This window comes from Oxyura jamaicensis, chromosome 8 (genome assembly GCF_011077185.1).
Source record: "Oxyura jamaicensis isolate SHBP4307 breed ruddy duck chromosome 8, BPBGC_Ojam_1.0, whole genome shotgun sequence".
NCBI classification, from domain to species: domain Eukaryota; kingdom Metazoa; phylum Chordata; class Aves; order Anseriformes; family Anatidae; genus Oxyura; species Oxyura jamaicensis.
Window position 1 is genome coordinate 21,951,022 of NC_048900.1, and position 27,765 is coordinate 21,978,786.

The 27,765-nt window shown below is 54.9% G+C and overlaps 3 protein-coding genes across 5 annotated transcripts in view; all 3 read right to left on the reverse strand.

Moving 5' to 3' along the window:
• The window catches only part of EIF2B3 (eukaryotic translation initiation factor 2B subunit gamma), a 96,393-nt gene extending 90,951 nt beyond the window's left edge, over window positions 1-5,442 (reverse strand). The window contains exons 1-3 of the mRNA XM_035333263.1: window positions 5,309-5,442; window positions 4,970-5,118; window positions 3,036-3,175 (exon numbers count right to left, since the gene is read on the reverse strand). Coding sequence (XP_035189154.1) covers window positions 3,036-3,175; window positions 4,970-5,117 — 288 coding nt within the window. The 5' untranslated portion in view covers window position 5,118; window positions 5,309-5,442. The remainder of the gene's footprint in view (window positions 1-3,035; window positions 3,176-4,969; window positions 5,119-5,308) is intronic.
• Window positions 5,443-6,171: 729 nt separating this feature from the next.
• LOC118171019 (E3 ubiquitin-protein ligase HECTD3-like) lies at window positions 6,172-13,686 on the reverse strand. Of its 3 annotated transcripts, none has more exons than XM_035333745.1 (21): window positions 13,252-13,686; window positions 12,967-13,127; window positions 12,430-12,522; window positions 11,944-12,079; window positions 11,460-11,575; window positions 11,119-11,232; window positions 10,078-10,160; window positions 9,684-9,849; window positions 9,376-9,457; window positions 8,935-9,117; window positions 8,791-8,843; window positions 8,614-8,678; window positions 8,325-8,428; window positions 7,839-7,958; window positions 7,588-7,677; window positions 7,300-7,506; window positions 7,031-7,160; window positions 6,793-6,867; window positions 6,570-6,645; window positions 6,416-6,487; window positions 6,172-6,312 (listed from the first exon to the last, which is right to left on the reverse strand). In XM_035333745.1, exons 1-21 carry the CDS (start codon window positions 13,579-13,581, stop codon window positions 6,186-6,188), a joined length of 2,583 nt encoding a protein of 860 aa, XP_035189636.1. In that variant the 5' UTR covers window positions 13,582-13,686; the 3' UTR covers window positions 6,172-6,185. The 3 variants fall into 3 exon arrangements, 2 of the variants coding, with proteins under 2 accessions (XP_035189636.1, XP_035189635.1); XM_035333744.1 differs by having other exon boundaries at window positions 6,564-6,645; XR_004753005.1 differs by lacking the exons at window positions 6,172-6,312; window positions 6,416-6,487 and adding an exon at window positions 7,772-7,795 and having other exon boundaries at window positions 6,582-6,645; window positions 7,588-7,735; window positions 7,833-7,958.
• A 1,587-nt stretch (window positions 13,687-15,273) lies between these two features.
• The window catches only part of LOC118170733 (E3 ubiquitin-protein ligase HECTD3-like), a 13,374-nt gene continuing 882 nt past the window's right edge, over window positions 15,274-27,765 (reverse strand). Inside the window, exons 2-21 of the mRNA XM_035333233.1 lie at window positions 27,486-27,646; window positions 26,718-26,810; window positions 26,290-26,425; window positions 25,718-25,833; window positions 25,338-25,451; window positions 24,769-24,851; window positions 24,204-24,369; window positions 23,634-23,715; window positions 22,484-22,666; window positions 21,814-21,866; window positions 21,405-21,469; window positions 20,896-20,999; window positions 20,428-20,547; window positions 19,981-20,070; window positions 19,408-19,614; window positions 18,928-19,057; window positions 18,425-18,499; window positions 18,136-18,217; window positions 17,942-18,013; window positions 15,274-17,701 (exon numbers count right to left, since the gene is read on the reverse strand). Coding sequence (XP_035189124.1) covers window positions 17,617-17,701; window positions 17,942-18,013; window positions 18,136-18,217; window positions 18,425-18,499; window positions 18,928-19,057; window positions 19,408-19,614; window positions 19,981-20,070; window positions 20,428-20,547; window positions 20,896-20,999; window positions 21,405-21,469; window positions 21,814-21,866; window positions 22,484-22,666; window positions 23,634-23,715; window positions 24,204-24,369; window positions 24,769-24,851; window positions 25,338-25,451; window positions 25,718-25,833; window positions 26,290-26,425; window positions 26,718-26,810; window positions 27,486-27,646 — 2,217 coding nt within the window. The 3' untranslated portion in view covers window positions 15,274-17,616. The remainder of the gene's footprint in view (window positions 17,702-17,941; window positions 18,014-18,135; window positions 18,218-18,424; window positions 18,500-18,927; window positions 19,058-19,407; window positions 19,615-19,980; window positions 20,071-20,427; window positions 20,548-20,895; window positions 21,000-21,404; window positions 21,470-21,813; window positions 21,867-22,483; window positions 22,667-23,633; window positions 23,716-24,203; window positions 24,370-24,768; window positions 24,852-25,337; window positions 25,452-25,717; window positions 25,834-26,289; window positions 26,426-26,717; window positions 26,811-27,485; window positions 27,647-27,765) is intronic.

Below are 27,765 nucleotides of genomic sequence, written 5' to 3' on the forward strand. Positions count from 1 at the left end.
CCCCCCCCCCCCCCCCCCCCCGTTTCAACTTGTATTTAGCCTCTTGTCCTGCTGGCCTCTTCAAGGTGAGGAAACTGAGCATGCAACATGCACACAGGAAAGAAAGATGACCTTGCACACAAAGCCATGAGAGATCTGAGAAAGATGCCCAGCTTTCAGTGCTGTTATGAATTTCTTTACTTATCCTAGGTAAGTTACTTCACCTCTTTAATCCTCAGTTCTGTCCCAGAGTTGTGCAGACAAACTTATTAGTGGTGTGCACTATTCAGACACCAGAACTGAGTATCTTAAAACAACAACAGAATACCACCACACAAGTCAGTCAAAGAGATCCTGGTAACAAACAGGCCAGTCTGACACCCCGGCCTAGTAACCCAACGAGTTGAATTTACTGAAACCAAGTTCTCTGTTGTTCATTACTTTTTCAAAAAAAAAAAAAAGTGGCTTTAGGAATCAAGTTCAGCACAGTATCTTTATTGTGGGAAGGATCCAAGAAAAAGGTACATTCAGAAATGTAATCAATATCAAACACCTAATGAAGCTGGTACCTCATCAATCCAGTGTAGGCTGAGACAGCCAAAGATAACAGGAAGAGTTCCAGTAGAGCAAAGAGCACACATCTACTATACCAGCTCTGGAAGTTAAGATGTCCAAAATAGCCTCTGTGTGTAGAGTGGGTGAACTGCAAACAAAAACTTGATCAGGTTTCCTGTGCTCTCATGCAATTCCTGAGCAACAGGAAAGAGTGAGACTGCTGGAGTCAACTGCTTGCCACCACACACCAAGACAGTTTTACCTGCCCCCAAAAATGCCAGCACCAAAAAGGGATAAAACAATGAAATCCACCTTCTCTCAGCTTTGCACACATGCACTCTTATAAAGCTACTAAATGCAAATCTGTAAATCTAATCTCACCATCTTATCTTTACAGCATCACACTTCATTAATGAAGGTGCAAGACCTCAAAAAGATCTGCTACTGCAGCAAGCAGCAGTGCTGCCATGGCAGAACTCAGACAAGGCAGCAAGTCATGAGTTTCCGTCCTTCAGAGTGGTCTGACATTTCTCCATGTTTCAGGATTTGTGATCAGCAGCTCTGCTAGCCTTCCACACACTTCGTACAGCGCATTTATAACCTTGGCATTACTCTACGTCGCTTGCCTTGCACACTGGCAAGTTGTCCATGTTGTGCCACGGTACCTCATTTTTATTGACCATACTTGCTCTTCTGTCTGTGGGCAATTAACTCAATTTGTGACAAATAAAAGTTTCAGCAACCAGTTTAAACTCCTCATCAGGCCTTTGGCATGGGCTGCAAAAAGCCTGCCAGCAAACTATGGCCACAAGCAGCAGTTGTTTTCACCAGGGAAACTCATTCTCTAGCGAGATCTCTCTCCTGCTACACCACGGGCAGAGCCAACATACTGCAGCTTTTCAGCTACTTGTGCTGCGTAGTTCTCTCACCTCTATCACAGGAGATGGCATATCCTGTAAGAGGCATGCAAGTGGTATGTATTTACTTGAGGAATGACTCCAAAACATACAGTGCAGCAATCTGTTCAAGAACTTAATATAGGCTTTTTTCAAATAAGAGACCACTATGTCCCTCTCTGGCCAGAGAAGCAAGCCATGGAATAAAAAGGGGAGAAGCAACTGCTGCCACTCACACACACAAGCTTACCGAAGAAAAGTTGTGTGGTTTTGAACATTGCCTCACATCATCTTTAAGTCCTTTTCTAGGGGGGAAATAAACAAAAAAACACAACTCTGCCTCCTCTAAAGACGCAGTTTATTTTCTTACCCCCACACGCTTTGCTGTGGTCTCTCAGACCTCCCCTAAGCAAAATATCCTGGATTGCCAAAAGGCTGGACAACCAGACAGCTGGACTGATCACTCTGAACAGACAATTAAACTGCAAGGCCTGGGTCAAAGAGATTTCCTTACTGCATAAACATTTAAAAAAATACTAGCAAACAGATATCACAGAGGGCATTTCTGCACATGACAAATATTCAGTTAATTTGCTGTGATTTTGCTGATTTTGCTTTTTGCCTTTACATCTTCTCTTTGCGTTCTGATTTATTCTAGCCTGTGCATTAATCCCTTGCCAAATCTCTCTCACTGTACCACCTGGACACCCACATTTGCCTGGAAATTTTCACCATGTCTTGATTGTCGTCTTTATCTTGGAAGTACACAGCCTCTTAGACTGCAGTTTATTACCTTCAATAAGAGCCTGAAGACAAAAGACACCTCAGGACTTTATATGGTCCATTGATGTTCTGTTGCAACCTTTATTTAAACAGCCAATTTGGCTAAGATGGCCTAAACAGACAGGGAACAAATCAGAAAGATTAAGTATATGGCAACCACAAAAACAAAATCCCATCCTAGATCTTGGTAAGAGCTCCAAGAAGCATTTCCACCTTACACCGCAATGTTTTTGCTTGTCCAGCTAGAAATTAAAACTCAAGAAACTATTATTTTTATTAAAACAGCATCTGACTGCAATAAGCAGCTCTTTATCATACTTGGGCACTGTTTATCTAAGAGCTTGTCAGGAGACCAAGCCAGCAAAAGCAGAAAAATGGTGCCTAATGGCAAGAACCAAACCCAAGCTCACTTATCAGTGTATTGCCTAAGCTAAGACGACAAAGAACATTTCTACAGAAATGCTTCCCTGAGCACCAACTGGACAACAGCTATCATACATTATGGTGTTGTATCAACACTGTATGAACAAATACAGCCTTTTAATTAACCTGCCAGAAAGCTAACTCTGGCTAAAAAGCAGCTAGTGCCCAGCCTGGATTTGCTCCAGCCTTCCTAGCTGTCATCTGTGGTCATTCTTAGTCCTTGCCCGAGTTCCCCCACAAGATGACCCACACAAAAGTCAGATCTTCTGCAGAGCACAAAATCCAGTTACCTGCAACAGTGTTACATGGTACGGCTCTTAAAATATTAAAGCACAATGAAAAAAAGGTGATTTTAAACAAATGTCCTCCAGTCAAGTTCAATAAAAACAGTAATAATACCTTAATTTTCTGGTGAATATGCCTCAGTGAATCTGCTGTACCCATGTCCGCGTTGTCACTGATGCACACAAAGTCCAGCTTCATTTTTGTGTCCAAGTTTAACATTTTTTGGATTTCCTTCCTTGTAATCACAATGACCTCTAGGACAGATGAAAGTGGAATGAAATCAAGCAAATAAAAATATATTAATCACAACATTGAATGTATCCTATTTATCTGCAGTACCTGATGGAATTATCAAAAGGCTTAACTAATGTAACTGTGTGATGATACCGAACCAAGAGCTTTTGGCAACAACAACTTTTGCAGAAGGGAAGCTGTTAACGAACGTGACAGCAATGTCTCTTGCTTTGTATGGGTGGGGGACTACTGCTGAAAGGGACTTATGCATGCAAGGGGCATGAATCAGCGAGATGAAAGAGGAATGTCTTCCATCATTAACAAATGACCTCAAACTGCACATCCCAAAACAGTATGACCTACAAAAGGCCACCAATGAGACCCTGTGTTCACGTCATCAATGTTTCAGAGCCATGCCTCTTGCCCAGCCTCATCCTGTATAATCCTCTGTGGGCAACACCACCAAGCACGGTATTACAGCACAATAGTTAAACCATTGCCGAGCACCAGCTTGGCAGGGGAGTGGAGCAGTTTGTAAACTACAAACTCATTCCACCTAGAAAAGAAAAAAAGGTAAAAGCATATTTGAAGTGTATCAATAGTGGCATGAAAGCATATTTTTCAAAATAAAGGCTGTGAGAACAGAAGATCTACAGAGCTCAAACCCTCAAGTTAAAAAAAGAAGATGATCACCAGCTTGTCAGAGGACAGAAGCAAGAGAAAAGCAAGGTGGCCGACGGCTTACTGAAGCTGCATGTACAACCTTGCATGTCCAAATTTTCACAGTGCATAGAAGAGTTCTTAGGAAATTATTAATGAAACAAAACGAAGGCATAGGTTTACATTTATTTTTCCCTTTGTTTCTTAACGCTGACTATGTGAGTGGCATGAATCAGCGACATGAAAGACAAATGTCTAATGTCATTAACAAACAACCTCAAACTATACATCCCTAAATGGTATGGTGTACGGAAAGGCCAACACGCGTACATCCTGAGCTGATCCCTACATCTTCAAAGAGAAGAGAAGCAGCTAGAAAAAGAAGTCACACTGGAGAATAGCACAGTCACCCAGAAGAAACAACAAAAGCAGAAGCACAAAAGCAAAGACAAGTATAAGCGTGAAAATTGGAGGCGCAAATGGTACCAGGAAGTTTTACAAGTTATGGGGAACACCACAGAAAGACTTGGGCCATCACTGAAAATCTAAACAGAAATCCAATGACAGATAATGCTAATGAACCTCATGGAAATTTATCACTTGAGCCCTCTTGTGAAATAAGGCCCAGAAAACAGCACTACCAGCCTGCCAGCTCCCCCTGCCCCACTCTGTCTAAAGGCCAGCACTTAGCTCCGTGCTGCAACAAGGACTAAATGCCTCGAGCAGAGCACGTAACCCTGAACTTCAGGCCAGACTGGAACAACAAATCAAGAGACATCCCAAGAGAGCCGACACGCTTCTCATGCCATTCTTATTAACGATTCAGGGAAAGAAGCGAGAGAGAAACTCCAGGTTAACAACACTCGGAAGGACTCCAAACTTAAGCAAAGCATGCAGATGAGAAAACCCTTGGTGAGGGGGGCAGCAGGAAGGGAGCACGCACAGATGTGGCCCAGAGTTAAAAGTAAAGGGCACGATGTGGGTGAGGAGCAGTCACAATCAGGTCTGGTATGGAGAGGAGGCCTCCGTAAGGCCGCTGCCCTGATGAACAGTGACAAGGCGTGATGACGAGAAGAGGCTGACAGCTGGCAGCGGTGCCCGCACGACACCCGATGGGTGAGCACGCTGCCCCCTACCCCCCCACCCCGCCTCACCTTCAAAGCCGGCACGCTCCAGGAGGTTCAGCGGGTACCACAGCAGGGGCCGGTTGCCCACGGGCAGCAGCGGCTTGGGGATGCTGGCCGTCAGGTCCGTCATGCGGGAGCCGCCGCCCGCCGCCATCAGCACGGCCTGGAACTCCATCCTGCAACGGCACCGCGGGGCCCCGTCACGGCCGGGCCGGCCCGAACCGGGCCCAACCGGCCCGAACCGAGCCCAACCGAGCCCCCTGGCCCCCCAGAGCCCGCTGTGAGGTGCCGATGTCCCCGGTACAGTTACGTTAAATCACGTTCTGTTACGTTAAGTCACGTTAAATTACGTTACCGGCCCGTTACCTCCGCTCCGCTCCTCGCCGGCTCCCAGCGCCTCCCTGACAGCACCGCAATGGCGGCGCCGGTGCGCAGCGCGCATGCGCGGGGACAGCCGAGCGGCTCCGATGGGCGGCGGGGGAGCGCCGAGAGCATCGATGCCCCCCCTCCCACCGCCTCGTCAGGGAGGGGAGAGGAGCGCCGAGAGGAGGAGGGCAGGCTGCGGAGCGCCGAGTCATCGATCTGCGGGGGGGGGGTCCAGGGGGCAGCGCCCCCCGGGGGGGGCCTGGGGGGGGGCCGGGGGGGGGGTGTAGGGGGCATGAGGGGGGTTATAGGGTGCACTGCAGGGGTTATAGGGTGCACTGCAGGGCAGCAGCTTGCAGGGTGCATTGCAGGGTGCCTTGCATGGGGGTGCTTTATGGGGTGCACTGTATGGGGGCACTTTGTGGGGTCACTTGTATGGGGGCACTTTGTGGGTCGCCTTGCGTGTGGGCACTTTTTGGGGTGCATCCCCAGCCAGGCACGTCCCAGGAGGCTCATCCCACCACCCAGGTGCTTTACCAGGGGAGCCGCTGAAGGCACAGGCTCGTGGGATAACAGGATGGTGTGCAGGGCTGAGACGGGGTGGTGCTGAGCACCCCACCCTTCCCCTTGCCTTCCCATGCCCGCAGGAGAGGCACGCCGCTGCGTTTGGGATGGGGGCAGCAGGGCAGAGTGCACCCCTCGGACAGAGAACACACAGCACGAGCATGTCCCCATCAGTTCACGGGGACACCCAGGCTGCAGGGGGCACCTGGTGGCCCCCAACCCCTGAGCCCACGCCCAGGGAGGGGTCAGGACCCGCAGCTCCCCGCACACCCCACACTCTCCACACCACAGACACAAGCACCACCTTGTTGTGTTTTTATTGCATGAAACGTCCCCACAGCTCAGGGGAGTCGACGGACACCTCTGGTCCCGTGGGCTCGTCGGTGTCGATGGACATGCAGTTGTACACGGCGTAGCGCAGCAGCTCCTCGCAGGCCTGGGCCCTGCAGGCGAGACGTCGCTGGGTTATGTCGGGGACGGGCACCGGACCCCCCCCACGTCCCCACGGGAGGCAGGACGAGCGTCCCGGTGCCCAGCTGCACTCACGAGGAGTAGTTGGGCAAGAACAAGGTGCAGGAGCACGTGGAGGCCTTGGGCATCACGTCCAGCTGCTCCGTTCTTGGGAGAAAGAAAGGAGAGATGGGTCAGGCGCCTGTGCCGCGGGGACACGGCCGGGCAGGACACACGGACTCACCCCGACCTGTCCGGGTACACGGTGATCTGAACCGGGAGGCGGCTGCGGCCCGTGACGAACTTGAGGAAGCGGCTGAGGTCCTCTGGGGAAGGACAGGGGACAGGTTTTGGTCACCCCCAGAGCCCAGGAGTGCTGGGCAAAGCCACCACGGGATGCTCCGAGGGGAAGGGACATCCCCATGGGTCCTGGCCTGGCGGGTGAGGAGCGGGGAAGGCGCGCGGTCGCTCACCGCTGGTGAAGTTGCTGAGCGCCTCCAAGAAGATCTGGATGCGGGAGTCGTCGGAGTGCAAGTCCTCAAACGTGACTGCAGTGAGGAACAAACGCTTCGTCAGGAGCTCCCAGCAAAGGAAATTAACACGGGACACAACGCGCCCCTCTGTGCAGCCCCGTGCGAAGGGCAGCCGCTCGCCCCTGCTGCTCAGCACAGGGCAGGATGCGTGTGGCCTCACGACACCCCCGGCACTTACTGAACGTCTTCACGTCATCCACCGTCAGCTCGGGGTTCCCGCAGACCTTCCTCTCCAGCTGCTGCCAGGTGAGCAGGTCCAGCACGGCCTGCGGCACCACGCGGAGCAGCCCAGCCCGCAGGGCCGCCACCTGAGGGGCACCACGTCACCACGGCAGGTCGCTCATGCAGCCCCTGACCCACCATTAAAGACCACACCAGCCACAGGATACCCAGAGGGCCTGGCACAGGGTCTCCTTGCAGCTGCACGGGCTGGGGACACGGCGTTACCTGCTCCTTGCTCTCCTCCAGCCGAGCCCTCTGCACCAGGCGGATGAACTCCTTGCGGTCCTCGAAGCGCACCACGGTGCTGCTGCCGTTGGGGATCAGCTCCACCACGTGCTGGTCGCTCCGCACCGTCGTGTAGGTCAGCTCTCTGCCAAACATGAAGTCGAAGGCCTCCCTGTCCACCCCCTCCAGCACTTCCAGCAGCTTCACCTGCCACCCAAAGGGACAACGCGGTCACGGCTGAGCCGGAGCAGCCGCGGGAGCGCACGGCATGGCCCCGGCAGCGCTCACCAGCTCTGCATCCACAGCAGCAAAGTCCTTGCTCCAGATGACCTCCTCCCCTGCCAGCTGCTTCCACACCAGACTGGGCAGAGACAGGACCTGCAAAGGCAGAGGAGATGTGTCCTCCCCACAGCCCTCCCGCACCCACTGCAGGACAAGGACCAAGCCCTGCCTGGGGACACGGTGGCAGGGGGACTGGTGGCATGGGTTTGACCCTTGTCAAAGCCCCTTGCCGGCTGGGCAGGCTGCGCCACGCTCACCAGAATCTCCTTGCTCCTCAGGGCTGCTCCCATCAGCTGCCCAATCCACTCGTACTTGGCGAAGTCCTTGCAGGAGGGGTTGGGGACGTACATGTCCCTGGTGTCACTGCTGCTGTTACCCTGACAGAGGAAGGAGGAGAATCGAGGTGGCCGCTGGGACCGGCTCAGCCCAGCCTGACAGCCTGCCTTCTACATCCTCCACAGCCTTTCCTGCCCTGCACAACCCCCCCAGGACGTCTCCATCACCTGGACCCAAGCGCAGATCCCAGTCAATGGCCCTACAAGCATTAAAACAGGACACCCCAAAATATTGCAGCCAAGGGATGAGCCCCCAGGCAGTACCAGCCTGTTATCCCCCCACAGAACCTGTCGCAGGCTCTCTGCAGAAGGGGGTCTCAGCCTGCAGGTCCCCACCGAGCCCAAATTCAACTGCACCAACCCCTGCCCAGAGCCCGCTGGGTATGGGGTGTCCCCGGGGTGCCAGACCTGGTTGGATGTGCGCACGAAGAAGGGCAGGGGCACGGGGACGTCACCCGAGCTGGGACACAGCTCCTCCGAGATGTCCGACAGGCTGTCCCGAAAACCTCCGCCTGCAAGGGGGGGCAGAGGCTGGTTAGTGTGTGACAACGGGGCCACAGGATCCCCCCACCCAACCCCAGGGGGAAAGGGGATGCAGGGAGCACCCCGCGTGTGCAGAGCGGGGCTGCCTCCCGCACAGCGCCCACCGCAGCAGGGTCCCACAAGCTGCCCTGGGGAGGGCCGGGAGAGCTCTCACCATTGTCGATGATGCCCTCTGTGGTGAAGTCGCACTCCCACCACTGGCTGTAGCTCCGGGGCCACCTGTGGGAAAGCGACAGCCCCGTGTAAACCCCCTCTGGCAGCACTTGGCACCCTCTGTGCCCGCATCCTGCTCCAGGGAGGTGACACCCCGAAATGCAAAGCTGAAACCCACCTGTAGTCCAAGGGCTGCTTGATCTTCTCGGAGTACTTCAGGCTTTCGTACACCTGTAGCGGAGCACCAGGCGGAAAGGGGACTGAGATGCAGTGAGGCCAAGCAGTGCTGACGTGGCAAACACCCAGCAGGGTGCCCCCATACCTGGGTGAAGACGGTGTTCTTGCCGCTGGGGTCCAGCGCCGGGCGGGTACGGTGCTCGCGGGCCAGCTGCCGGTTGATGTAGAGCTTCGGCAGGGAGGAAGGTGGGCTGCTCTCCGAGCTCTGGAGGCACTGGGAGATGAGGACTGGGCCATGCTTGGACAGCAGCAGGAACGGCTTCATGCTCTAGCAGGGGATGCGCAGTTAGAGGCCTGATCCTGCCCCGTGTGCCCTCTTTCTTCTCCCTCCCTCTCCCCAGTGTGGCGGGGGATGCTCAGCTCCTCCATTCCTCGCACCAGCAGGAGCCCCAGGCAGGGCTCTCCACCTCAGCTCCAGGGGGAACACAGGGACAACGGGGATGTCCTGCAGCCCCCAGGCACCCAGCCCAGCCCACAGCAAGCCGTCCCACCAGCATCATCCCAGAGGAGCCCAGCAAATGCTCACCCTGAGCATATTGAAGGTGCCAATGCTCTCCTCGGAGATGGGGATCAGGTACCACAGGACGCTGTCCAGGAGCTGGACGAACCTGGGGACCGGGGAGGAGCAGGGTGAGGATGCCACATGGGGTTCCTCCCACACGCCTGGTGCTGGCACTGTGGCCCCTGGCACTGATAGCAGCCGTACTTAGATGGGGAGCCCCAAGCTACAGTCAATGCCACACACAAGAAAGGAGCTGGAGGACTTTAAGAGAGGTGTAAGCCCTGCTGGAGGCCAGGGCGCTGTCCTTCCCTGTCCCTGTCCCCGTGCTGTACCTCTGGATGAGCACGGCCCGCCGGTACAGCACGTCTGCGTCCATCCCCTCCAGGAGTGGGTAGCGCACCAGCCGGTCCGGCTGGAACATGTCCGCGTTGAGGTTCAGTTCCCACTCCCAGAAGGATTTGATCTTAATCCCTCGCAGGCGGACGTCGCACCCTTGGTCTGCCAAGAAAGCGCAGAGATGCTGCAGGTGCAGACGTGCGGCCGGTGCGGCTCAGCGAGGAGCCCCCAGCACCTGCGGCAGCCCAGCTGAGCTCATTCCTCAGCTTTTCTGCCGACAGACCCCCGAAAGCAGCCAGTGCGGCAGGGAAAGCCAGGGGGGCACCTGCAGAGGCTGCAGAGTTAGGGCCGGGCAGGGCTGGCGGCCACAGTCCCACAGCAGGGGCTCACCCCGGCACTCCAGGATGCGGATCTCCAGCACCGGCAGGTGGGTCTTCATGTCGCGGAGGATGCAGACGTCCTGGTAGCTGTTCCTGCAGGCAGCACAGGCAGGGCCTGGTAGCAGGGCCGTGGGGTACAGCACCAGCGAGGGCCAGGCTGGGTCCCTGCCCAGGACATGCCACCGCCCGTGCAAAAAGCCCCCGCGCCTCACCAGGGCTGTGGCAGGAGGGGATCAAGCGAAGAAGAGCGGCCGCCCACAGCACAGAGATGTCCTGAAGGAGGTGGAAGCTGCATCCAGAGAAGAGGCAGGAAAGAGCCCAAAGTCAGCGAGGACAAAGCGGGGCAGAAAGGTGAGACGGCTGTGAGCACATCACCGGTCCTGGGGGTCCTGCAGGAGCCCCTGTGAGCGGCTGCCTCGGCACAAACATTCGGGCAACGGGAGTGCTCCTGCGTGAGGGCAGCGTGTTTTGAAGGAGGCAGAGATTGGTGGAGATGAGTGGTTGGGTACAGGATTCACTTGTGCTTCCAGAGCCTTTGCCAAGGGCCCTTCAAAGACCGATGAGCACACAGGGAAACAACTGTGGCTGCACACACGCAGCATGGAGATGTCTCCTGCCATCAGTGATCTCACAAGTTGTTCTTCAAAGATGATCCAGCCAAAAAAGGCAGTTCTGGGGAAGGTGGAAATAGATCTTCGTGCCTCTGCATAAACCACCAGCACCCAGTGGTGGGTGCAGGCTGGTGCCCGCCTCGAGAAGGGTGCTCCAGAGCCAGGGAGGGTGCAGGGAAGACGGAGCTGTGAGGCACTGCAGGACTTGCCAGCTACAGCTCAGCAGAGATGCTCAGAAAGGAGACAGCAATGGTGCTGTGCCCCAGAAGTGAGGATGAGGAAGAGGAGGAGAGACCCCCAGAGTCACCAGCCAGGAGGAAGCACACCACAGGTTAGCTGTCGCAGCACAGGCGAGGATCAGAAGCAGAGACGAAGGCACTTGGCTGGCACGCGGAGTTTGGCCCAAGCCTGACCCAGGCTGCTCCTCTCTCATTACTCACTCATTAATTAAGACGGTTCTCAAGTGCTGCAGGCTGTTTGGTGCCCCACCGTACACAGCCACCCGCCTGGGGATGTAGGAGTGGATCTGCACATTCAGCGTCAGCCACAGCTTCCTGGGGATGAGAAGAGTAAAGGGCAGCGATATCCTCCCCTCACCAGCTGCCTGGGCACGGAGATGCCCCAGAGATGTCCCAGGGCTGGGGACAGGGTTGTGTCCTCCCGGGGCTCAGACCTCGACCTGGAGCTCCAGGCCACAGCTCAGGGAAAGCTGCGCTCAAGAGGAAGACAACGCTTTGCCCCACACAACCGCCACCAGGGAGGGGACGCCCCGCGGTCTCACTTGACGATGGTGCCTTTCTTCATGTTGAGCCGCACCCAGTGCTGCCCGATGGAGCCGTTGCTCTCCCAGAAGGTCTCTGCCTGATTGTCTGTCAGGTGACAAGCCTTGTAGTCCTCCTGGAAGAGCGCAGCGAGCGGAGGGGGGAAGCTGAGCATCCTTGGGCATGCCACGGACCCCCAGGATGGATCTCCTGGGGCCAGGACCGGGCCAGCCCCACACTTTGCTGGGTTGTGGTGGATGGTGGCTCCAGCCCAGAGCAAGCTGGGCACAGCCACTACCCCCTCACAGGCTGGTGGGCACCCCACAGACACAACGGGGTTTGGCTGCAGATGCCTGACTCCTGAGGGCTTCACTAAAGCAGCAAAGCCGACTGCTACCCCTGTCCCCTGTGGAGGTGACAGCCACCTCCACTGCCACCTGCAGCTGTGGGATGCCCGTGCACCTTGTGCCGCATAAGATTTGAGGGCAGGGAGGAGCTACGCACCGCCTGCGAGGAGACCTCCACGCTGTAGATGTGCTCCTTGATGCAGTCCCTGCTCTGCGGGCTCCTCTCGCTGTGGTCGTACAAGAAGCGTCCCAGCTCCACGTCGTGCTCATAGCTCCAGGCTGGGGGCACTGACCTAAGGGGGGCTCCGTGTTAATGGGATGGGGGGACCCGCCTGAACCCCAAGCCCACCCATCTGCTGCATGCAGCTCGGGGCAGCCCCAGCATCCTGCTGCCAGCACGTGAGATGGCTGCTGCTTGCAGGCTGTATCTTCACCACCACTGGGCATTTATGGCCACCCCAGCCCAATAAAAACTGTGCCACGCGACTGCTCCGACAGTCCCCGGAGCAAAGGCCGTCTTTGCCTGAATGGCATCGAGAGGCAGCGATGCAGAAGGCACCAGGCTGCAGCCATCGTCCCTGCTCCTGGTGGATCATCCACCCCTCCGGGCGCTGTGGTACTGCTCCAGGAGATGTGCTCGTACCGAAACTTCCGCACCGCAGCCTCGTCCTGCTCTATGGGTCTGGGCTTCTCACCGAGCCGCATGGAGTACATCAGGTCCACCACTTGCTCCCAGCTGGAGAGGCCCCGACGGAGGGGTGGCATGAAGGAAAGGACAGGTCAGTGCTCAGTGTGCCCAAGGGACTCCTGCCTCAGCCTGGAGCCGAGGCAGCAGTGGCGCCGAGGGGCTGCCGGGACAGCGTCGGGAGGGACGGGAGCATCCCGGGTGCAAATCAAATAAATACGAGTGCTCTCATCACAGCAATACGTCTGCAGCATCACTCAGCCCAAACCCAAGTGCCTCAGGAATACCCTGGCATTATGTTTGTCCTCCATGAGCGTGGCCACAAGCACACACAGCTGGCCTACAAGGCGGCACCATCCCGCAGGCAAGTGGCCTCAGAGGCAAGTGGCCTCGGAGGCTAACGGGATGGCAGGGACGTGTCTGGAGGGAGCTGGAGGAGCTGCTCTGGACGTGCCCAAGGGGCTTGGGATGGTCGGGTCGTGCATCTATGGGTACCTGGCTGCGGGTTTGTAATCCACGCCAAACGTCTGGTGCTGCCACTGGATCTTCTCGGCGGGCTCCACGGGCACCAACTTATCTCCTCCCTCCCCGAACCTCCGCGCCAGCAGCCAGCCCTCGTCCAGCTCATGGCTGCTCCGGCACTCCTCCAGGTGCTCCTGGAAGCACGGCTCGGCTCGCCCCGTGCGCGCAGACCCCTGCCCAAGGCGGGCGGCAGCCGCGGCAGCCCCGCGACCACCGGGAAGAGCGCACAGCAGCGGGGTCCGGCGCCCGTCCCGTTACCTTGCTGAGCTTCACCCAGAGCCCGGCGCCGTTGCAGTACTCCTCGCCGGTGGCGCGGAGGCAGCCGCCCTTCCGCACCTCGATGGTGGCCCGCGCCGCCCGCTTGCCGCCCCGCGCCGGCCCCGGGCTGTCCCAGACGCTGAGCAGGCTGCGGGCGGCGGCGGCGGCGGCGGCGGCGGAGGGGTCCTTGCAGATCTTGTACTGCACCTCCCGGGGCACGTAGCACAGCGCGGCGGGCAGCGCCCGGGCGCGGCGGAAGCACTCGCTGCACTGCAGCAGGAACCGCAGCCGGCCCAGCACCTGGTGCGGAGCCTCCCCGCCCGCACGCATCGCGCCCCGGGCACCGGGATGGCCCCGGGGTGCTGCCGCCACCGGTCCCGAGTAGCTCCCCTCCCGCCCTCGTTCCCCTTCCCGGTGCCGCTTCCCCTCCGGCCGCCGCCTTGCCCGGCTCCGCCTCCGGCCGCGCCCGGCCCCGCAGGGCCGCCCCGGGGCTGCCGCCTCCGCCCCGGCTCCGTGCCCCGCTCCCGGCCGGTCCCCGGGGCCCTGTCCCCGCCCGAGACCCTGCGAGCGCAGAGGGAGGCTCGGTGTTGGCTACGGACAGGGAAAAAAAGGAGCTGGGAGATGTGTTGCTGCCTGGGGAGACTGGCAGGGGATGGGGAGGCTCTGAGCACCCAGCACCCGCTGGGGACAGTGACATGCCATCCTGCTCCAGAACTGCTTTAACCCAGGCAGCCCTGGTGCCCAGGCAGCTTAAGTGAGGTCAGGACAAGCAGCAGCACCCACCCAGCCCATAGTGCTGGCAGTGCGTAACGCCGTGTCACATCTGTCACACAACACTTGGAGAGCAACTCAGCTCCACCCCACGCTACCTGGATTGCCCTGGGTTGGGCACAGAGATGGGCATTTAGGGTGCAGTAGCAGCAAAAGTGAAGCTGGCAGAGCTCAAAGGTCCCCACACCTCTCCTGTGCTTGCGAGCTCTCGCAGCAGGTCATAGTCCAGCTCCATCCCTGCCTGCAGAGGCACGGTGCAGCCCCAGGGGACAGCTGGCACCCTGGCAGTGCTACTGCTCAGGAGCTTCCCTTAGGGCCAGGTTCTTCTCCCCCCAGGGCCAATTTCTGCTTCACTTCCAGCTGCTTCTCACAACATCCATCTCCAGCACTGCTTAACCTGGCAGAAACAGGCAGAAGCCCCAGCAGACAAATTGTCAGAAACACCAGGAGTTAATAGTTAGTTCGCTTTATTTTAGAGCCTACGTGAGGTAGGGGCAGAGAGATCCTGCCAAACTATTTATAGCTTGTCATACTCCAGGGTATTAGTGGAATAACAAGACGAGCTAGTCTACACGTGCGTATTCATCACCTGAAGCTATTCTATGACAACAGCAAGCTGAAAGCAGGGGGAAGAGAGAGAGAACGGTTACTCTGAGCTGCCACAGCACAAATCCCTCCCCCAGCCCTTCCCTGCACACCCCTCAAGCTGGCAGCCCTGGCACATGCTGCCGTCACCTCTTCCCAGCTCTGCCTCACCCCCACTCTGAGGCGTCAGCACCTTTCTGAGTACGGCACTGGCTTGAAAATTGATCTCGACCTACTTGAAATTCAGTGACGGCATGGGGACGCGCAGCCTCTGGTTCCTGCTCCCAGCTCCCCGTGCTACCCAGGAGGGCTCCCTGGCCCTGGCCACACGCAGCAGGAGTCCCAGGCAGGGGCACTTGACTTGGCCGGTGTCAGACACAGCAGCAGACAGCTATTACCCACAGCTTAAGAGATCAGAGGAGGAGGAGGAATGTAACCCAGGACTGAAATAACACCTAATTTTGCCTCCTGACATTGGCCAGAACAGGGCCAGGCTGACCTCTTCTGCAATTTCCTGGGCTGTCACAGCAGAAATTATTTGTGATTGGCTTTAAAACACCACGTACAAGGCTGCGGAGGACAGCCAGGTGAGTTAGCAGCTCCCTGTTCCCTGCTAACCTTTGCACATCATGATCTGTGGGTTTTTTGGTGGTTTTTTTTTTTTTTTTTTTTTGATCCTTACTCAGGAGCCACGTTTGTCCTCTGACCTCACTGCAGCGATCGGCTCTTCCTACAAGTGGAAGGGCTTTCACGGGTCTCTACAGCACAGCATAAAAACATGGCAACAACTGCTGTTGTCATTCCCCAGCACGTTGCCATAACACACAGCCTGTCTGTCCTCACAGCTGATGTCAGCTCACCCTCTGCCTTTGGAGGAGGTGACCAGAGCTATTTTACCCATCCATCTCCGCGCTGCCCATCAACCACCTGTCTGTCCCCTGCCCTGCAGTAAAGCACCAGAGAGGAGCCCATTTTTCCTCCTACTTCTGTAATTCTGCTCGGTAAGTGACCTGACCTTCTGCTCATCTCCCTTAGAGTCAAGTGAGCAAAGCCAGAGACAGCAGGATCAATTCCAACCTGTCGGTGGCCAGAAAGGATGCCCGTTTCAAATCCCATCTTACTCTGCTGCTTTCTGGGCTCCCCAGCTTGATGCTGAAGATCCTTCAGTGGCACTCCTGACCCAAGGCCAAGCCAGCAAGTCAAAGCCCTTTCACCAGCTCACTCCTGACCCTTTAAAACAAAACACCCTAGGATACGACAGCCACAAGAGCGGAAAGGTCTCACACACAGGCCCTGCTCCTGTACACACTGCTTGTTGAAATCAGCTGCAAAGTCATGAGCTCAATTCTGAGATAACCAGTAATTTACAGAAAACCTGCTCCAGCGGACCAGGCTTAACACCCACCATGTCATATGGAAGGCTCTGCTGCAGGAAATGGCTGCCAAAAACAACCTCCCTGCCTGCTCCACTTCCCACTCCTTCCACTTACTGCAGAGCAGGAGACCTCAGCCTATGCCCTCTGCTGATCCTACGCTCCTTTCGGTAATTCCCCTCAACAGGTCTGGGAATACGGCAGTTTCCAAGGAAAGTGGTAAAGGGAAGGACTTCATTTACAGCTGGAAGCAATTTCTGGATGACAGACTCCTTCAAGAGAGCGGAGAAAGGCAGGAAGTGTTAAAACAAGATAAACCTTAATTCATAGCATTAGTTAGCCCCACTCCAGCGAAGCCAGAGAGAGCGACGCAGTGGCTGTTACTAGTGACAGTCCGACAGACCACGTGGACTGGAGGTGCAGCTGGGGTTTAAAAGCAGACTGACATTGGGAGCTCACGGTGCTAGGCAATGACTAACCCTGCTCAGGGCTGGAAAGATCCAGAAACATTTCCAATGGTCTTGAAGCTGTAAGGCTTTCATTGCCCACTCCCCAGTCACACACGGACCTGCTAGCACGTCACCTGCTCAAGGAGCTCCAACCTCTGATACCCACAGCCTCTCCACTCCTCTGGGGTGGGCTTTCCCTGCCCACCTCCACCTCCCTCCCCACAGCAGAGGGGAGCCCAGCGCTGCCATGCCTGCTACTGCTCCTACCCCTGCTGTCTGGGAGAAGAGCTTGGCCCTGCCTGCACATCTCCATGAGAACCGTAACAGATTAATTGTAACGGAAGCTTTTAGGAGAAAACCACAGCTCAAAGAGCCCGGGAGAACAGCTGCTAGGCTACCGGCATGCCTTGGGCAGAATGCAGAACCAGGTTACAGAGCAGGAGGGAGTAGATAGTTCCCACCTCCTGAAGGGGAGCAGCTTCCCCAGCAGCTGCTGCTGTGCAAGGAACCACTGGGTGGTCACAGGAAAAGGGATTCTGTGGGATGTAACAGCATGGGAGTCCTTTCCCGACAGCACCCACAGTCGTGCTGTGAAGGTCTGTCGTGACACCTGGTGGTCAGAGGCACCCCTGCAGCACCTGTCACCAGCCTGCTCCATTTCTTCTTATACTTAGATGAATCATCACATTTCCATGACCTCACATACAGCAGGAACAAGGCAAAGGAATGTGGTCAGGACGCTCAGACTAGGGCAGCGAGCTTCTCTGAGCACCCCCGTGGTCTCAGCAGCAGCTCCCAGTTTTGTCCTGTGCTGTAAGCTGCTGTGCAGCTTCGTGGCCCTACCCACTTCTCTTTGGAGCAGAGCACAGCTGGAAAGAGCAAGTTATGAGGCTGCAATGGGGATGCTTGGAGAAGAAACTCATTGCAGAAGTCTACCAGACCTTTTTGATGTATGAGGGCTGGGAACAAGGTTTCATGACTACAGTCCCGTTTACACTCCAAACTAGCTCCCACTCTGCTCAAGTTCCAAACCTCTGTGTCCAAAGCGGTGCTGGTTACCACTGCAGGGAGCCAGGCTTCACACCTACATGTTTATTATATATACATATCCTGCGGGGACAAGGGAGCTCTTCCCACTGCATGGTTTTGTCAAGTGATTGTCCGTGCTTCTTGGTCAAGTTGCAACATCACTCTTCCCACGGACTCATATCCGTGTCAATGGCCACGCAGTTATAGGCCGCGTAGCGCAACTTCTCTTCACATACCTTGGCTCTAGGGATGGTAGGAGGGGAAAACACAAAGAAAGTAATTGCCATTGCGACATCTGCCAGTTGAGATGACAAGATGGAGGCTATGCTTCAAGAGCTGCTCACAGATTAAATCACAGCAGCCACACGGCACAGTTTGGGGAACATTAGTGGGGCAAAGCAATGGGAGCTCTGTGGGTCAGCAGCAAGACTAAGAGAGCCCAGCCACAGAATCTCCCAGAAGCAGAGAAACATCAAAACTTACGTGGCATAGTTGGGCAAGAAGAGGGTACTGGAGCAGGTGGACGACTCTGGCAATGCATCTGTCGTTTCAGAGCTTGGGGAAGGTGACAAGCTGGTCAGAACCAGCAAGCCAACGACACAGAAAAGAGCAGACCACAGATCCCTTTGATCTGTTAGTCTCACAGTCTACAAAAAAAAAAAAAAAGATATACTCACCCCAGTTTGTCTGGATAGATGTAGATCCGTGCTGGAAGGCGGCTTCTGCCAGTGACAAATCTGAGGAAACGGCTACGATCCTCTGTGAAGGGAGAGCAAAGACGTCAGCAGATTCCAGGGAGATGTGAGGTTGAGTACAGCCACTTCCAGATATCCCCAGTGTTAGTGAGCTGTTCCCTTGGCCCAACAGATTGCTCTACTTGGTTCCCAGCTGTTCCCCAGGCAGCAGCAAAGGTGGTTTCACTCTCCCAGTTCCCACCAGCATGCAGGGGTAGAACAAGTCACTCACCATTGGTGAAGTTGTTGAGTGCTTCCCAGAAGTACTGAACGCGGGTGTCCAGTGGCTCAAAGTCCTCAAACCGGGCTGAAAAAAGGATACAGAAAAGGAACTTATTAGAGACTCCAGCTCCTCTTGGATAAATAAGAGCACGGCCTGCCCTGCTCACCCACGATGGGTCTTCTACAAGCATAGGAAGAAACTCTGAGGTACTTGCAGCGTGTGAGCACAAAGACCCAGGGTGCGAGGAACACATGTACTCAGGCTTCCCCCAGAAAACACATCCAGATCCATGTCTCAGCTCCACAGCTCAGTTACTGGCATCCCATAGATGTCCCACCCCTCCTCTGAAGCCCAGCACGGGGACTGGGGAACCCCTTCCCCTGTCAGCATCCAGCTAAGGGCACAAAGTGGCCCATATTCTTCCTGTAATAAAAGCCTCCCACACCTCCCCTTGTCCCAGCATGGATAGAATGTTTTCAGGGAAAGATTTTTCAGCAGAGCCTTTCACTTACTGAGCTTCTTCAGGGCATCAACTGTGACTTCAGGGTCTCCACAGACTTTCTTTTCCAGCTCCTGCCAGGTGAGGAGGTCAAGAACAGCTTGGGGCACCACCTTCAGCAGCCCAGCCTGCATAGCCATGATCTGAAAAGGAGACGAGGCAGGTGAGCAGCACGTCTTGCCTACTGTTCTGGCTCAGGGTTTAGCCCGGGGACTACTGGACTGAAGCCATGTGACTGCTCAGCAAATGTTCCAAGGCACCTAGAAAGGGGAACAGGATCCCACGGAGATGCACGCCAGTTCGATCAGGTAGTCTGAATCATAGCTAGGAATAAAATCTCATGTCTCTCATGCTGCTACAAGTCACCGCGAAGGACTTCCTGCTATTACACTAATGAACAGGGGGACATTAACCGCGATGCATTCCATCAGACACAGACTGGAATAAATGTCTCTGGGAATCAATAGCAACTTATGCTATGAGGCAGCATTACCTGCTCCTTGCTCTCCTCCAGTCGAGCCTTCTGCACGAGGCGGATGAACTCCTTGCGGTCCTCGTAGCATACCACGGTGTTGCTGCCGTTGGGAATCAGCTCCACCATGCGCTGGTCACTCAGCACTGTCGTGTAGGTCAGCTCATTCCCAAATTTGAACTCAAAGGTGTCTTTGTCCATCACTTCCATCACCTCCAGGAGCTTCACCTGCCCAGATAAGTGCTTGTTAGAGAGATGCCCAGTGGGTGGGGGTGTATCTGAGCCCGCACCTCCTCCCTTCCCAGACAAAGCTAGAGTGACTGAGAGCAGCACAGCATGGGATATGCTGACCTGCAGCTGCACGTGCTGTTCAGCAGCCCCTGGGGCATTGTGTGCTGGAAGCAATAGTCAGCAAACTACATCTTTGTATCAGCTGAGGGATGTATTAAATGCTAAAGGTGCTCTTTTTGCATGTGTTTTTTTTTTTAAACACATCTGTGGAAGAGGCAAGTACAACATGGGGGCAGGGAAGCAAATCAGTCTTGCTGAGCACTAGAAGGAATAGCACAGGCACAACCTCCCAGCCCCTCTCACCAGCACAGAGTCCACAGCAGGGAAGTCTTTGCTCCAGCTGACCTCCTCCCCTGTTAATTGTTTCCATACAAAGCCAGGAAGAGCCAGGACCTGAAGGAGACAAAAATTCTGCTGAGTCTGTGAGAAGGGAGATGTCCCCAGAGATGGAGATGAGGCTCAACCACAAAGGAGGTTCCTCACTCTTCCTGTCCACATGCAGGGCTCATCAGGTACCTCGGCCTACACAGAAGTTAGCAGAGACCAGACACCCTCTCCCAGGCTCCCAGCAGCATCTCCCAAAACTCACACTGTGAGCTCTCCAAATACTTCAGCCCCAAATCCTGACAAACACCTTTTTCCCCAGTGCGTGACAGGGCCTATCTGTGCTCCTGTTGGACAGGCTGCAGAAGATGACTAACAACCCCCTTTGTGGCAAATCTCCACGCACAGACAGGGCTGAAAACTCACCAGAAACTCCTTGCCCCTCAGAGCTGCTCCCATGATCTGCCCAATCCACTCGTACTTTGGGAAGTCTCTACAGGAGGGGTTGGGGACATACATGTCCCTAGCTTCTCCGGTGCTGTTGCCCTACAGGAGCAAGAGTCAGAACTCTGAGTCATGATCTAAGCCCAGCATGAAGCACCACAAACAGCTTTAGTAGTGACCCTGGGGAATTCTCACAATGGAAGAAGGCTAAACCCCTCCCAACATCCTTGGCAATATTCCTAGTGAGAGAAGTATCCAGACACTTATCAACTTATCCTAAAACTAAATGTCACAAAGCAACCTGTCTAGCCCTTCAGGGCTCATGAGGAAAGGCTTTTGACTAGCAAAGAGAGGTGCATCCCAGGCACATGAGGGGACAGGGACAGCACTGCTTTGCCAGGCACAGCATTGAGCACTAAGCACTGCCTCAAGTACCCCATCCCACAGCACCTGGTTGGACGTGCGCACAAAGAAGGGCAGGGGCACAGGAGTGTCTGCTGAGCTGGGGCACAGCTCCTCTGACATGTCCGCCAAGCTGTCCCGAAAACCGCCACCTGCAAGCCCAAAAGAATGGCATTTTTAATGATGGAAACTCCCTGTGTGGTGATTCTCTGAGATACGGAGCAAATAGATGATGAATTCTGGTCCAACCCAGCCCATAGCTGAGCCGGAGGCTCCTGCCGCAGCCTTACGGCACCAGAGGAAGTAAGATAATAGAATTAACATCCCTGGTCTGGCCTGAGAAGGATAGCCAGAGTGGATGTCTGGAGATTGACACTGGCGCTATCAAAGTTGCTGCTAATGACTAACGGACGTCTGATACCTGTGCCAGCACAGTACTCTTCCCTCTCTCCTCCAGCAGCAGTAACACTGGAAGTTAATGAGAAGCCCCGCAGCAACAGTCACCCCATCAACCCCAGTTCTGCCCCAGAGGAGCCCCTTCGCCCCGCAGCCCCTACCTTGGTCAATGATGCCCTCTGCGATGAATTTGCACTCCCACCACTGGTCGTAACGCAGCGGCCACCTGTGGAGAACCAGGCACTGCCTGAGTTGCTGCTCATCCTCTGGGTGCTCAGTGTGCCCAGACCCAAAGAGAGACTGGAGAGGCAGCAGGGACACCAGGGGTCTGTGGCAGACCAGCCTGGGCTTAGGACAGGACAAAACCTCCATCTCCAGAGTCAGCTGCATCCTCAGCATGGAGGAAACACCTTGGGAAACAGGCCCTGATCCCATGGCTGAGCTGGCTCCTGCCCTAGCAAACCCTCTCCAGAGCACAGGACACACAGGTGCTTCCCAAACACCCTGCTGTGACAGAGGACATAGCTCCCAGCACTGCACGATCCCCTCCCTACCCCAGATGCTGCTCACCTATAATCTAGAGGCTTTTCAAACTTGTCAGAGGGCTTCAGGCCTTCATATACCTGCAACAGAGAAGATCAAGGCTGGTATCCCCTCTCCAGAACTGGTGCCAAGGCTGGAAATTGGAAGGAATCTGGTTTGTCTCAAACCCCTAAACACTGACTGAATCTGATCCCTAAATGGTCTAGGAGCCCAACCACCGCTTGGAGCTTTCTAGTCTCTGAGGTACATTGAACACATGAAAACTCAGAGCATCGCGAGCTGTTTGTGCACACATCAAGCAATCAATCTTTCGAAGATGACAAGAACAACAACAGGAAGATAAGAATTGCTGTAAAATCACAGAATGGTGTGCAGCTGAATTATTGTTGTCACACAAGAAGTCTTTACTGTCCTTTAAGTGCAGTGAAATTGTTACGCTCTGGATTAGCAACATGTCACAAAGTCTATTACAGAGCAAAGACTTCAGCTCACATATCTCAAATCCCTCCTAGAAGATATTCCTGGACCCTCAGCAATGTGTAACTACAGTCTAGGAGTCGTGCGAAGAAGCCTTGAAGTCACCAGGTTACTTCAGCTCCCAAGTTGCCCTCTCCACCCTCCTCCATGTGGTTCATTTTGGTTTTAGGGTGCTCCCTGCTGCTCAGGGCAGCGGGGACTTCTCCAGGAGGAGCAGTACCTGGGTGAAGACAGCGTTCTTGCAGCTGGGGTCCAGGGCAGGGTTGTCTCGGTGCTCCATAGCCAGGCGTCGGTTAATATAGAGGCGTGGCATGAAGTTGGGTTTGCTCGTCTCTGAATCCTTCAGACACTGGGTAATGAGAGCTGTGCGCCTCTTGGACAGCAACAGGAACTGCTTGATATGCTGCCAATGGGGAAGTTCAAGGTGTCAGAAGTGCCCAGTGCCCAAAATATTACCTACTTCCTACTGAAGCCATTGCACTGCCAGGTCTTTTCCCTTCCCAGAAGCTCTGCCTTCCACACACAGCCACATTCTCCTCGATGGCATTTGCTCCATATGATTTACGGTCTCTGAAAGAATTCACTTTCTGGCTTAATGGAGATACCAAGCCCAATCCTCTCTCCCATCAGCAGTCATCTGATACTCACACTGCAGTGCTGCTTGGACTCTCCCTCACCCTCACTCTCACCGGAACGTAAGTCTTACTATTCCTCCTATCTGTAACCAAACCAAGCTTTGCTAAACAAACAAGAATCCTCAAATGCCTTGGGTCTTAAGCTAAGCTGGCACAGGAATTGCAATGCTCTCTAACACTAGAGAGTTCTGTCTGGAAACACACAGAACTGGCCTACCCTAGCAATGCCAGGCATATGCGTTCTGGGAAAAGATGGGAGGAAAACAGACAACTGGAGGGACAAGCTGAGTCTTATGAGAAAGACACAAATCAAAAGCCAGAAAATAGTCATTGGTAAGAAGCCTTGCCATTTGGACACAGCCAGCTCAAAACTGCTGGCAGCAAATGCAGGAACAGAGTGTCCTGGGCTGCGATCTCAGAGGGGATGTGTGCCCAGCTCACACACCCGGCTCTGCTATGGTCTGGGTCCTTTTGTGGATGCAGCACTCTCACCCCGGAGTCCTGTTTTCATTCTACTTGTTACTGCATAGCTACACGTTTCCACACCAGTGTTCTAGCAGGAAACTAGTCTCTGAAACAATATCGCCTTTCACAGATTTAATGAATGGATCTCAGCCAGGTATTTCCCTTGAGCTGCTTTAAAGGCAACAAGGACTGACTGTCTGCCTCCCTTGCCACGTTCAATCACCCTGCCAGACTGAGCCCCCCCCGTAAGACACAGAGGGAATCACTCACCTTGAGTTTGCTGAACGTGCCAATAGTGTGATCCCAGGCTGGCACCAAGTGATGCAGGACACTATCCAGAAGCTTGATGAACCTAAATCCCAAAGACAGAACTGCGACACCCTGGAGGGACAGGCATCTGCGTAAGCCTATTCCAGGCCAGGCACTCCAGACAAGCAGAAAAGCTGCAACTGATCCAAACAGAACCCAGCCTGGCCTTTTAACTCACAGAGCCTTTGGTACCAAATTCCCACTCCCTCGGCACTGCAGGGACCATGCACTTCTCGCAAGGGACTGCATTCATCTGCTCCCCAACCCCTTCTCCCCCCTCAACACAGATATGCTGCACCTGCAACATGCAGCTCAAGTTCAGCGTCTTGCAAGATTCCTCTTAAAATGTAGGGAAGCTATCCCAGACAACCCACTTTGTTCCCAAAAGCCTCTGCTATTTCCTCCAGGGTCCTGGATGCCTGTCTCAAGGGCAGTCATGCAGCTTTACAGCTTCTAGCCCTACTTGGGCTAGACAGGTCACGAATCGCTGCAGACAGCGCCACCCCGCTGTGTGCCCCCTCCGCGCAGTACCTCTGAATGAGCACAGCCCTCCGGTACAGCAGGTCAGGGTCCGTCCCCTCCAGGCGCGGGTAGCGTACTAAGTTGGCCAGCTGGAACATGTCGGCACTGAGCCCCAAGTCCCTCTGTCGGGAGGATTTGATTTTGATGCCCCGGAGGCGAACGTCAATCCCATCATCTGCCAAAGGAAGACCAGCAGATAATATGCTAAGCCCGTGAGAAAGCAAGCCTTCCAGCCACAGCAAGCCAACTGTGTGAGAGAGGGCTAGAAGTAAAAGCATGACCATCTTCATCAGCTCTGGGGATGAGCACTGAGAGCCTGAAATACCTCTGTTTAGAAATTTTCTTTGTTTAGAAGAATAAAACCACCATCAACAACAAAAGAATCAGAGGCAGGGAAAAACAGGCTGAAAGCACAGGGCTTGCAAACCTCCAGGTTGCCCCAGAGTTTCCCATGGTTCTTTCACATCTCATCTGAAACAGCCAACAGGGCCAGGAAGTACAAGCCACGGGAACAAAACAAATGTACAGTACCTCACAAGTGCTTTATGCATGTGGCCATAACACCCAGCCCTACCTCTGCACTCCACAATCCGGATCTCGATGACAGGCAGGTGTGTTGTCATGTCCTCAAGGACGCACACGTCCCCAATGTAACTCCTGCAAGCACAGGACAGACGGGCTGCAGAGCTGTTCCCTTGTTCATCCTGCCAAAATCCACTTGGCTGCTGGTAAGGAAAGAGGGCTTGCATCCTTGAGATGGGAGGCTGAAGGAGGAACCCAGAGCCAGTCACCTGGCTCCATCACTGCCACAACACGGTCCACACGAATGTCTGAACCTCCTGGTGACTCAGGTCTAGGCAACATGCTCCTGTCTGGTCCCACAAGAGAGCACAGCTGCCTGCATTAACCCAGCAGCTATAGGGTTGCACTGGCACTTCTGTGCTAACCATCAAGGCCAGGCTTGCAGGAGCTGGGAATGGGGTTTCACAGTGCCTGTTGAACTGCAGAGATGCAGAATGCCCCCCTCAAGGCCCTGGGCCTCTTAAGCAAGGCTGGTGCTAGCATGACTGCTTATGGTTGGGGTGCCCAGTGCCTCAGGTCCCTGGAGGGGCCACGCTACATTCCCCACCTCCATCCACTCACTCATCAATGCCGACATCATTCAGTTTCTTCAGATTGTCCCCCTCGCCCCCGTACACAGCGACCCGCTTGGGCATGAAGTTCTCATCTGTGGTGTCAACTGTCAGCAGGAGCTTCCTGCAGAAGGAAGCATGAAATGAGAAGACAGCTCTGCATCTCAGCACCCACCACTGCTCCCCCCTTGTGGCCTGGTCACACTGGTACCATGCACAGGCTGGGACCCTGGGTACCAGTGACAATGCTGGCTAAGTGCCTTTCAAGCCCAGAGCCAGAGCAGGGCACGAGGGGCAGGGAGAGAAGGGCTGTGACAGACTCATGCACAGAACAGGGGCTGAAGTGCCTGCCCCAGCTGTGAGCCAGCACAGAGAGCAGAAGTGCCTCACTTGACGATGGTGCCTTTCTTCATGTTGAGCCGCACCCAGTGCTGGCCCTGGGACCCGTCACTCTCCCAGTACGTGTCCGCGTGGCTGTCGGTCAAACACGACACATTGAAGTCTTCCTGGAAAAGGGCAGTGAATGAAGGGAGGATCAGATCAGGGTAGGATTAACTTCCCCTTAGTGGCTACTTTTGTCATGAATCGTAGAGCCAGAGGGCTCATTCCCATTTGCTGGGCTGTGGGTAGAAACAAGCAGTACAGAGAGCACGGGAAGCTGGGGCTGACTTGCCAACGTGCTCTGGAATCACACAGAGTGCAGACTATGAAACTCTCCCTAAAACCAGCTCAGCAGCTAGTATTAGCATTTGCTTCTGGGATCACAGCTTGCATAGTTCCTCCAGAGGCCACATTACACAACACACTGCGTGACACTCCCCTCTGGGACTATGCCGTCCCTCCCATATCCTCAAACACAGACCAGACCAACTCAGAGCAGGGCAGAACACCATGCATGCTCCCTACCCCATGGCACAGCAGGGCCGAGGCAGCCTTGCTCCTTTACCCCACACGCTACTCACCGTGTAGGATGAGACATCGATGCTGTCCACATACTGCTTAACGCTGCCCAAGTTCTCGTCCTCTTTCCCAATATGATCATACAAGAAATGCACCAGGTCTTCATCGCATTCGTAAGTCCATGTTGGAGGCACAAACCTACCAGAGCAAAGAGGTCAGCAGTCCGGAGACACAGGGACAGCAAGGCTGCACTGACTGCTGCCGGGTGAATAGGTCAGGGGATGCAAGTCCATGTCCTGCTTGCCTTGGTCTCACCCTGCTTTCTGGTTCTGTAGGAACTGTGCTGAGCCCTGCTCCCCTTTGCTTCCCCACTGCCTGTCTTCCCCCACTCCCCAGCTGACAAGGGATGGCTGTCTGAGCAGCCAGGGAGAGACAGCGGCTTGCACCCACCCACAGCTGAAGCACGCACGCACTGCGAAACAGCTCGTACCGAAGCCTCTCTACTGCGGCCTCATCCTGCTCCATGGGCTTGGGTTTCGCTCCCAGGCGCAGGGAGTATGTCAGATCCACCACTTGCTCCCATCTGAAACGAGATGGAAAAGGAGTGAGAGAATCCCAGGGGAAAGGAGCAGGTGGTTGAGAAGTAGCTGGAAGGGGAAGACATGGATTTAAAGCCCCACCACATGCCTTCCTCCATCATATCAGGTCTCATCAGATGCCATTTCTGTTCAGAGCATCTTTACTTCTTCCAGTCCATACCCAGCTGTGTGGATAACAAGCATTGTGACCAAGCAAAACAGGGTAACTCCATATCCAATTCCCTATTACCTCATTTTAACGTAAGAAGTGGCCAAGTGGGCTGGGGCTTTACAATCTAGAACAGAAGGGGCTGAGAGACAATACAACAAAATCTCAAGCAGCAAGACATAGCTGGATGAAAACCTCAGTGCTCTCTTCCATGCAAGGAAAACGACACATCAAATAAAGGCAGCAGGTTCAGATTATTAACAAACTAAAGACTCTAAAATACAGAGACCTAAGGTTTAACGCCTCTCCAGCTCCTCACTGTGGGCAGCAAAATCTTGATTTCTTTTCTAAGTTAGGGTCTGCAGGGGGATTTTGACATTTCCTGCTTGTTGCACCCTCCCAAGATGCCAGGAAAGCAAGATGTTGCATGGGTGCTTCTGAAGCAGCCCAGGGAGCCATGTCAGTTATGATGACATGCAGAGAAGAGAGGATGTGAGCCACGGCTCTGTACCTGATCACAGGTTTGTAATCAACCCCGAACAGCTGCTGCTGCCTCTGGATCCTCTCTGTGGACTCGACCGGGACCAGCCTGTCCCCTCCTTCTGCATGCTTGCACACCAGGACCCAGCCTTCCTCCAGGTCACAGCCACTCTTGTACTCTTCCAGCTGCTCCTGCATGGGAAGACACGTTCTGTTGGGATCCCCATCCAGGGCTCAACCACAGGAAAGAGGCAGAGGGGAGAAGACAGGCAATGCACACCAAGGGACAGCAAACCTGTCAAAGGTTCAAA

Excerpts from the sequence above, each read along its gene's own strand:
- LOC118171019 (XM_035333744.1), bottom strand. The coding sequence starts at position 13,581 with ATGCGTGCGGGCGGGGAGGCTCCGCACCAGGTGCTGGGCCGGCTGCGG. Across the intron at positions 11,576-11,943 it reads TGGAGGTCTCCTCGCAGGCG|GAGGACTACAAGGCTTGTCA; the intron begins GTGCGTAGCTCC and ends GCGCTCTTCCAG. Across the intron at positions 7,959-8,324 it reads TCGTGCGCACATCCAACCAG|GGTAACAGCAGCAGTGACAC; the intron begins GTCTGGCACCCC and ends TTCCTCTGTCAG.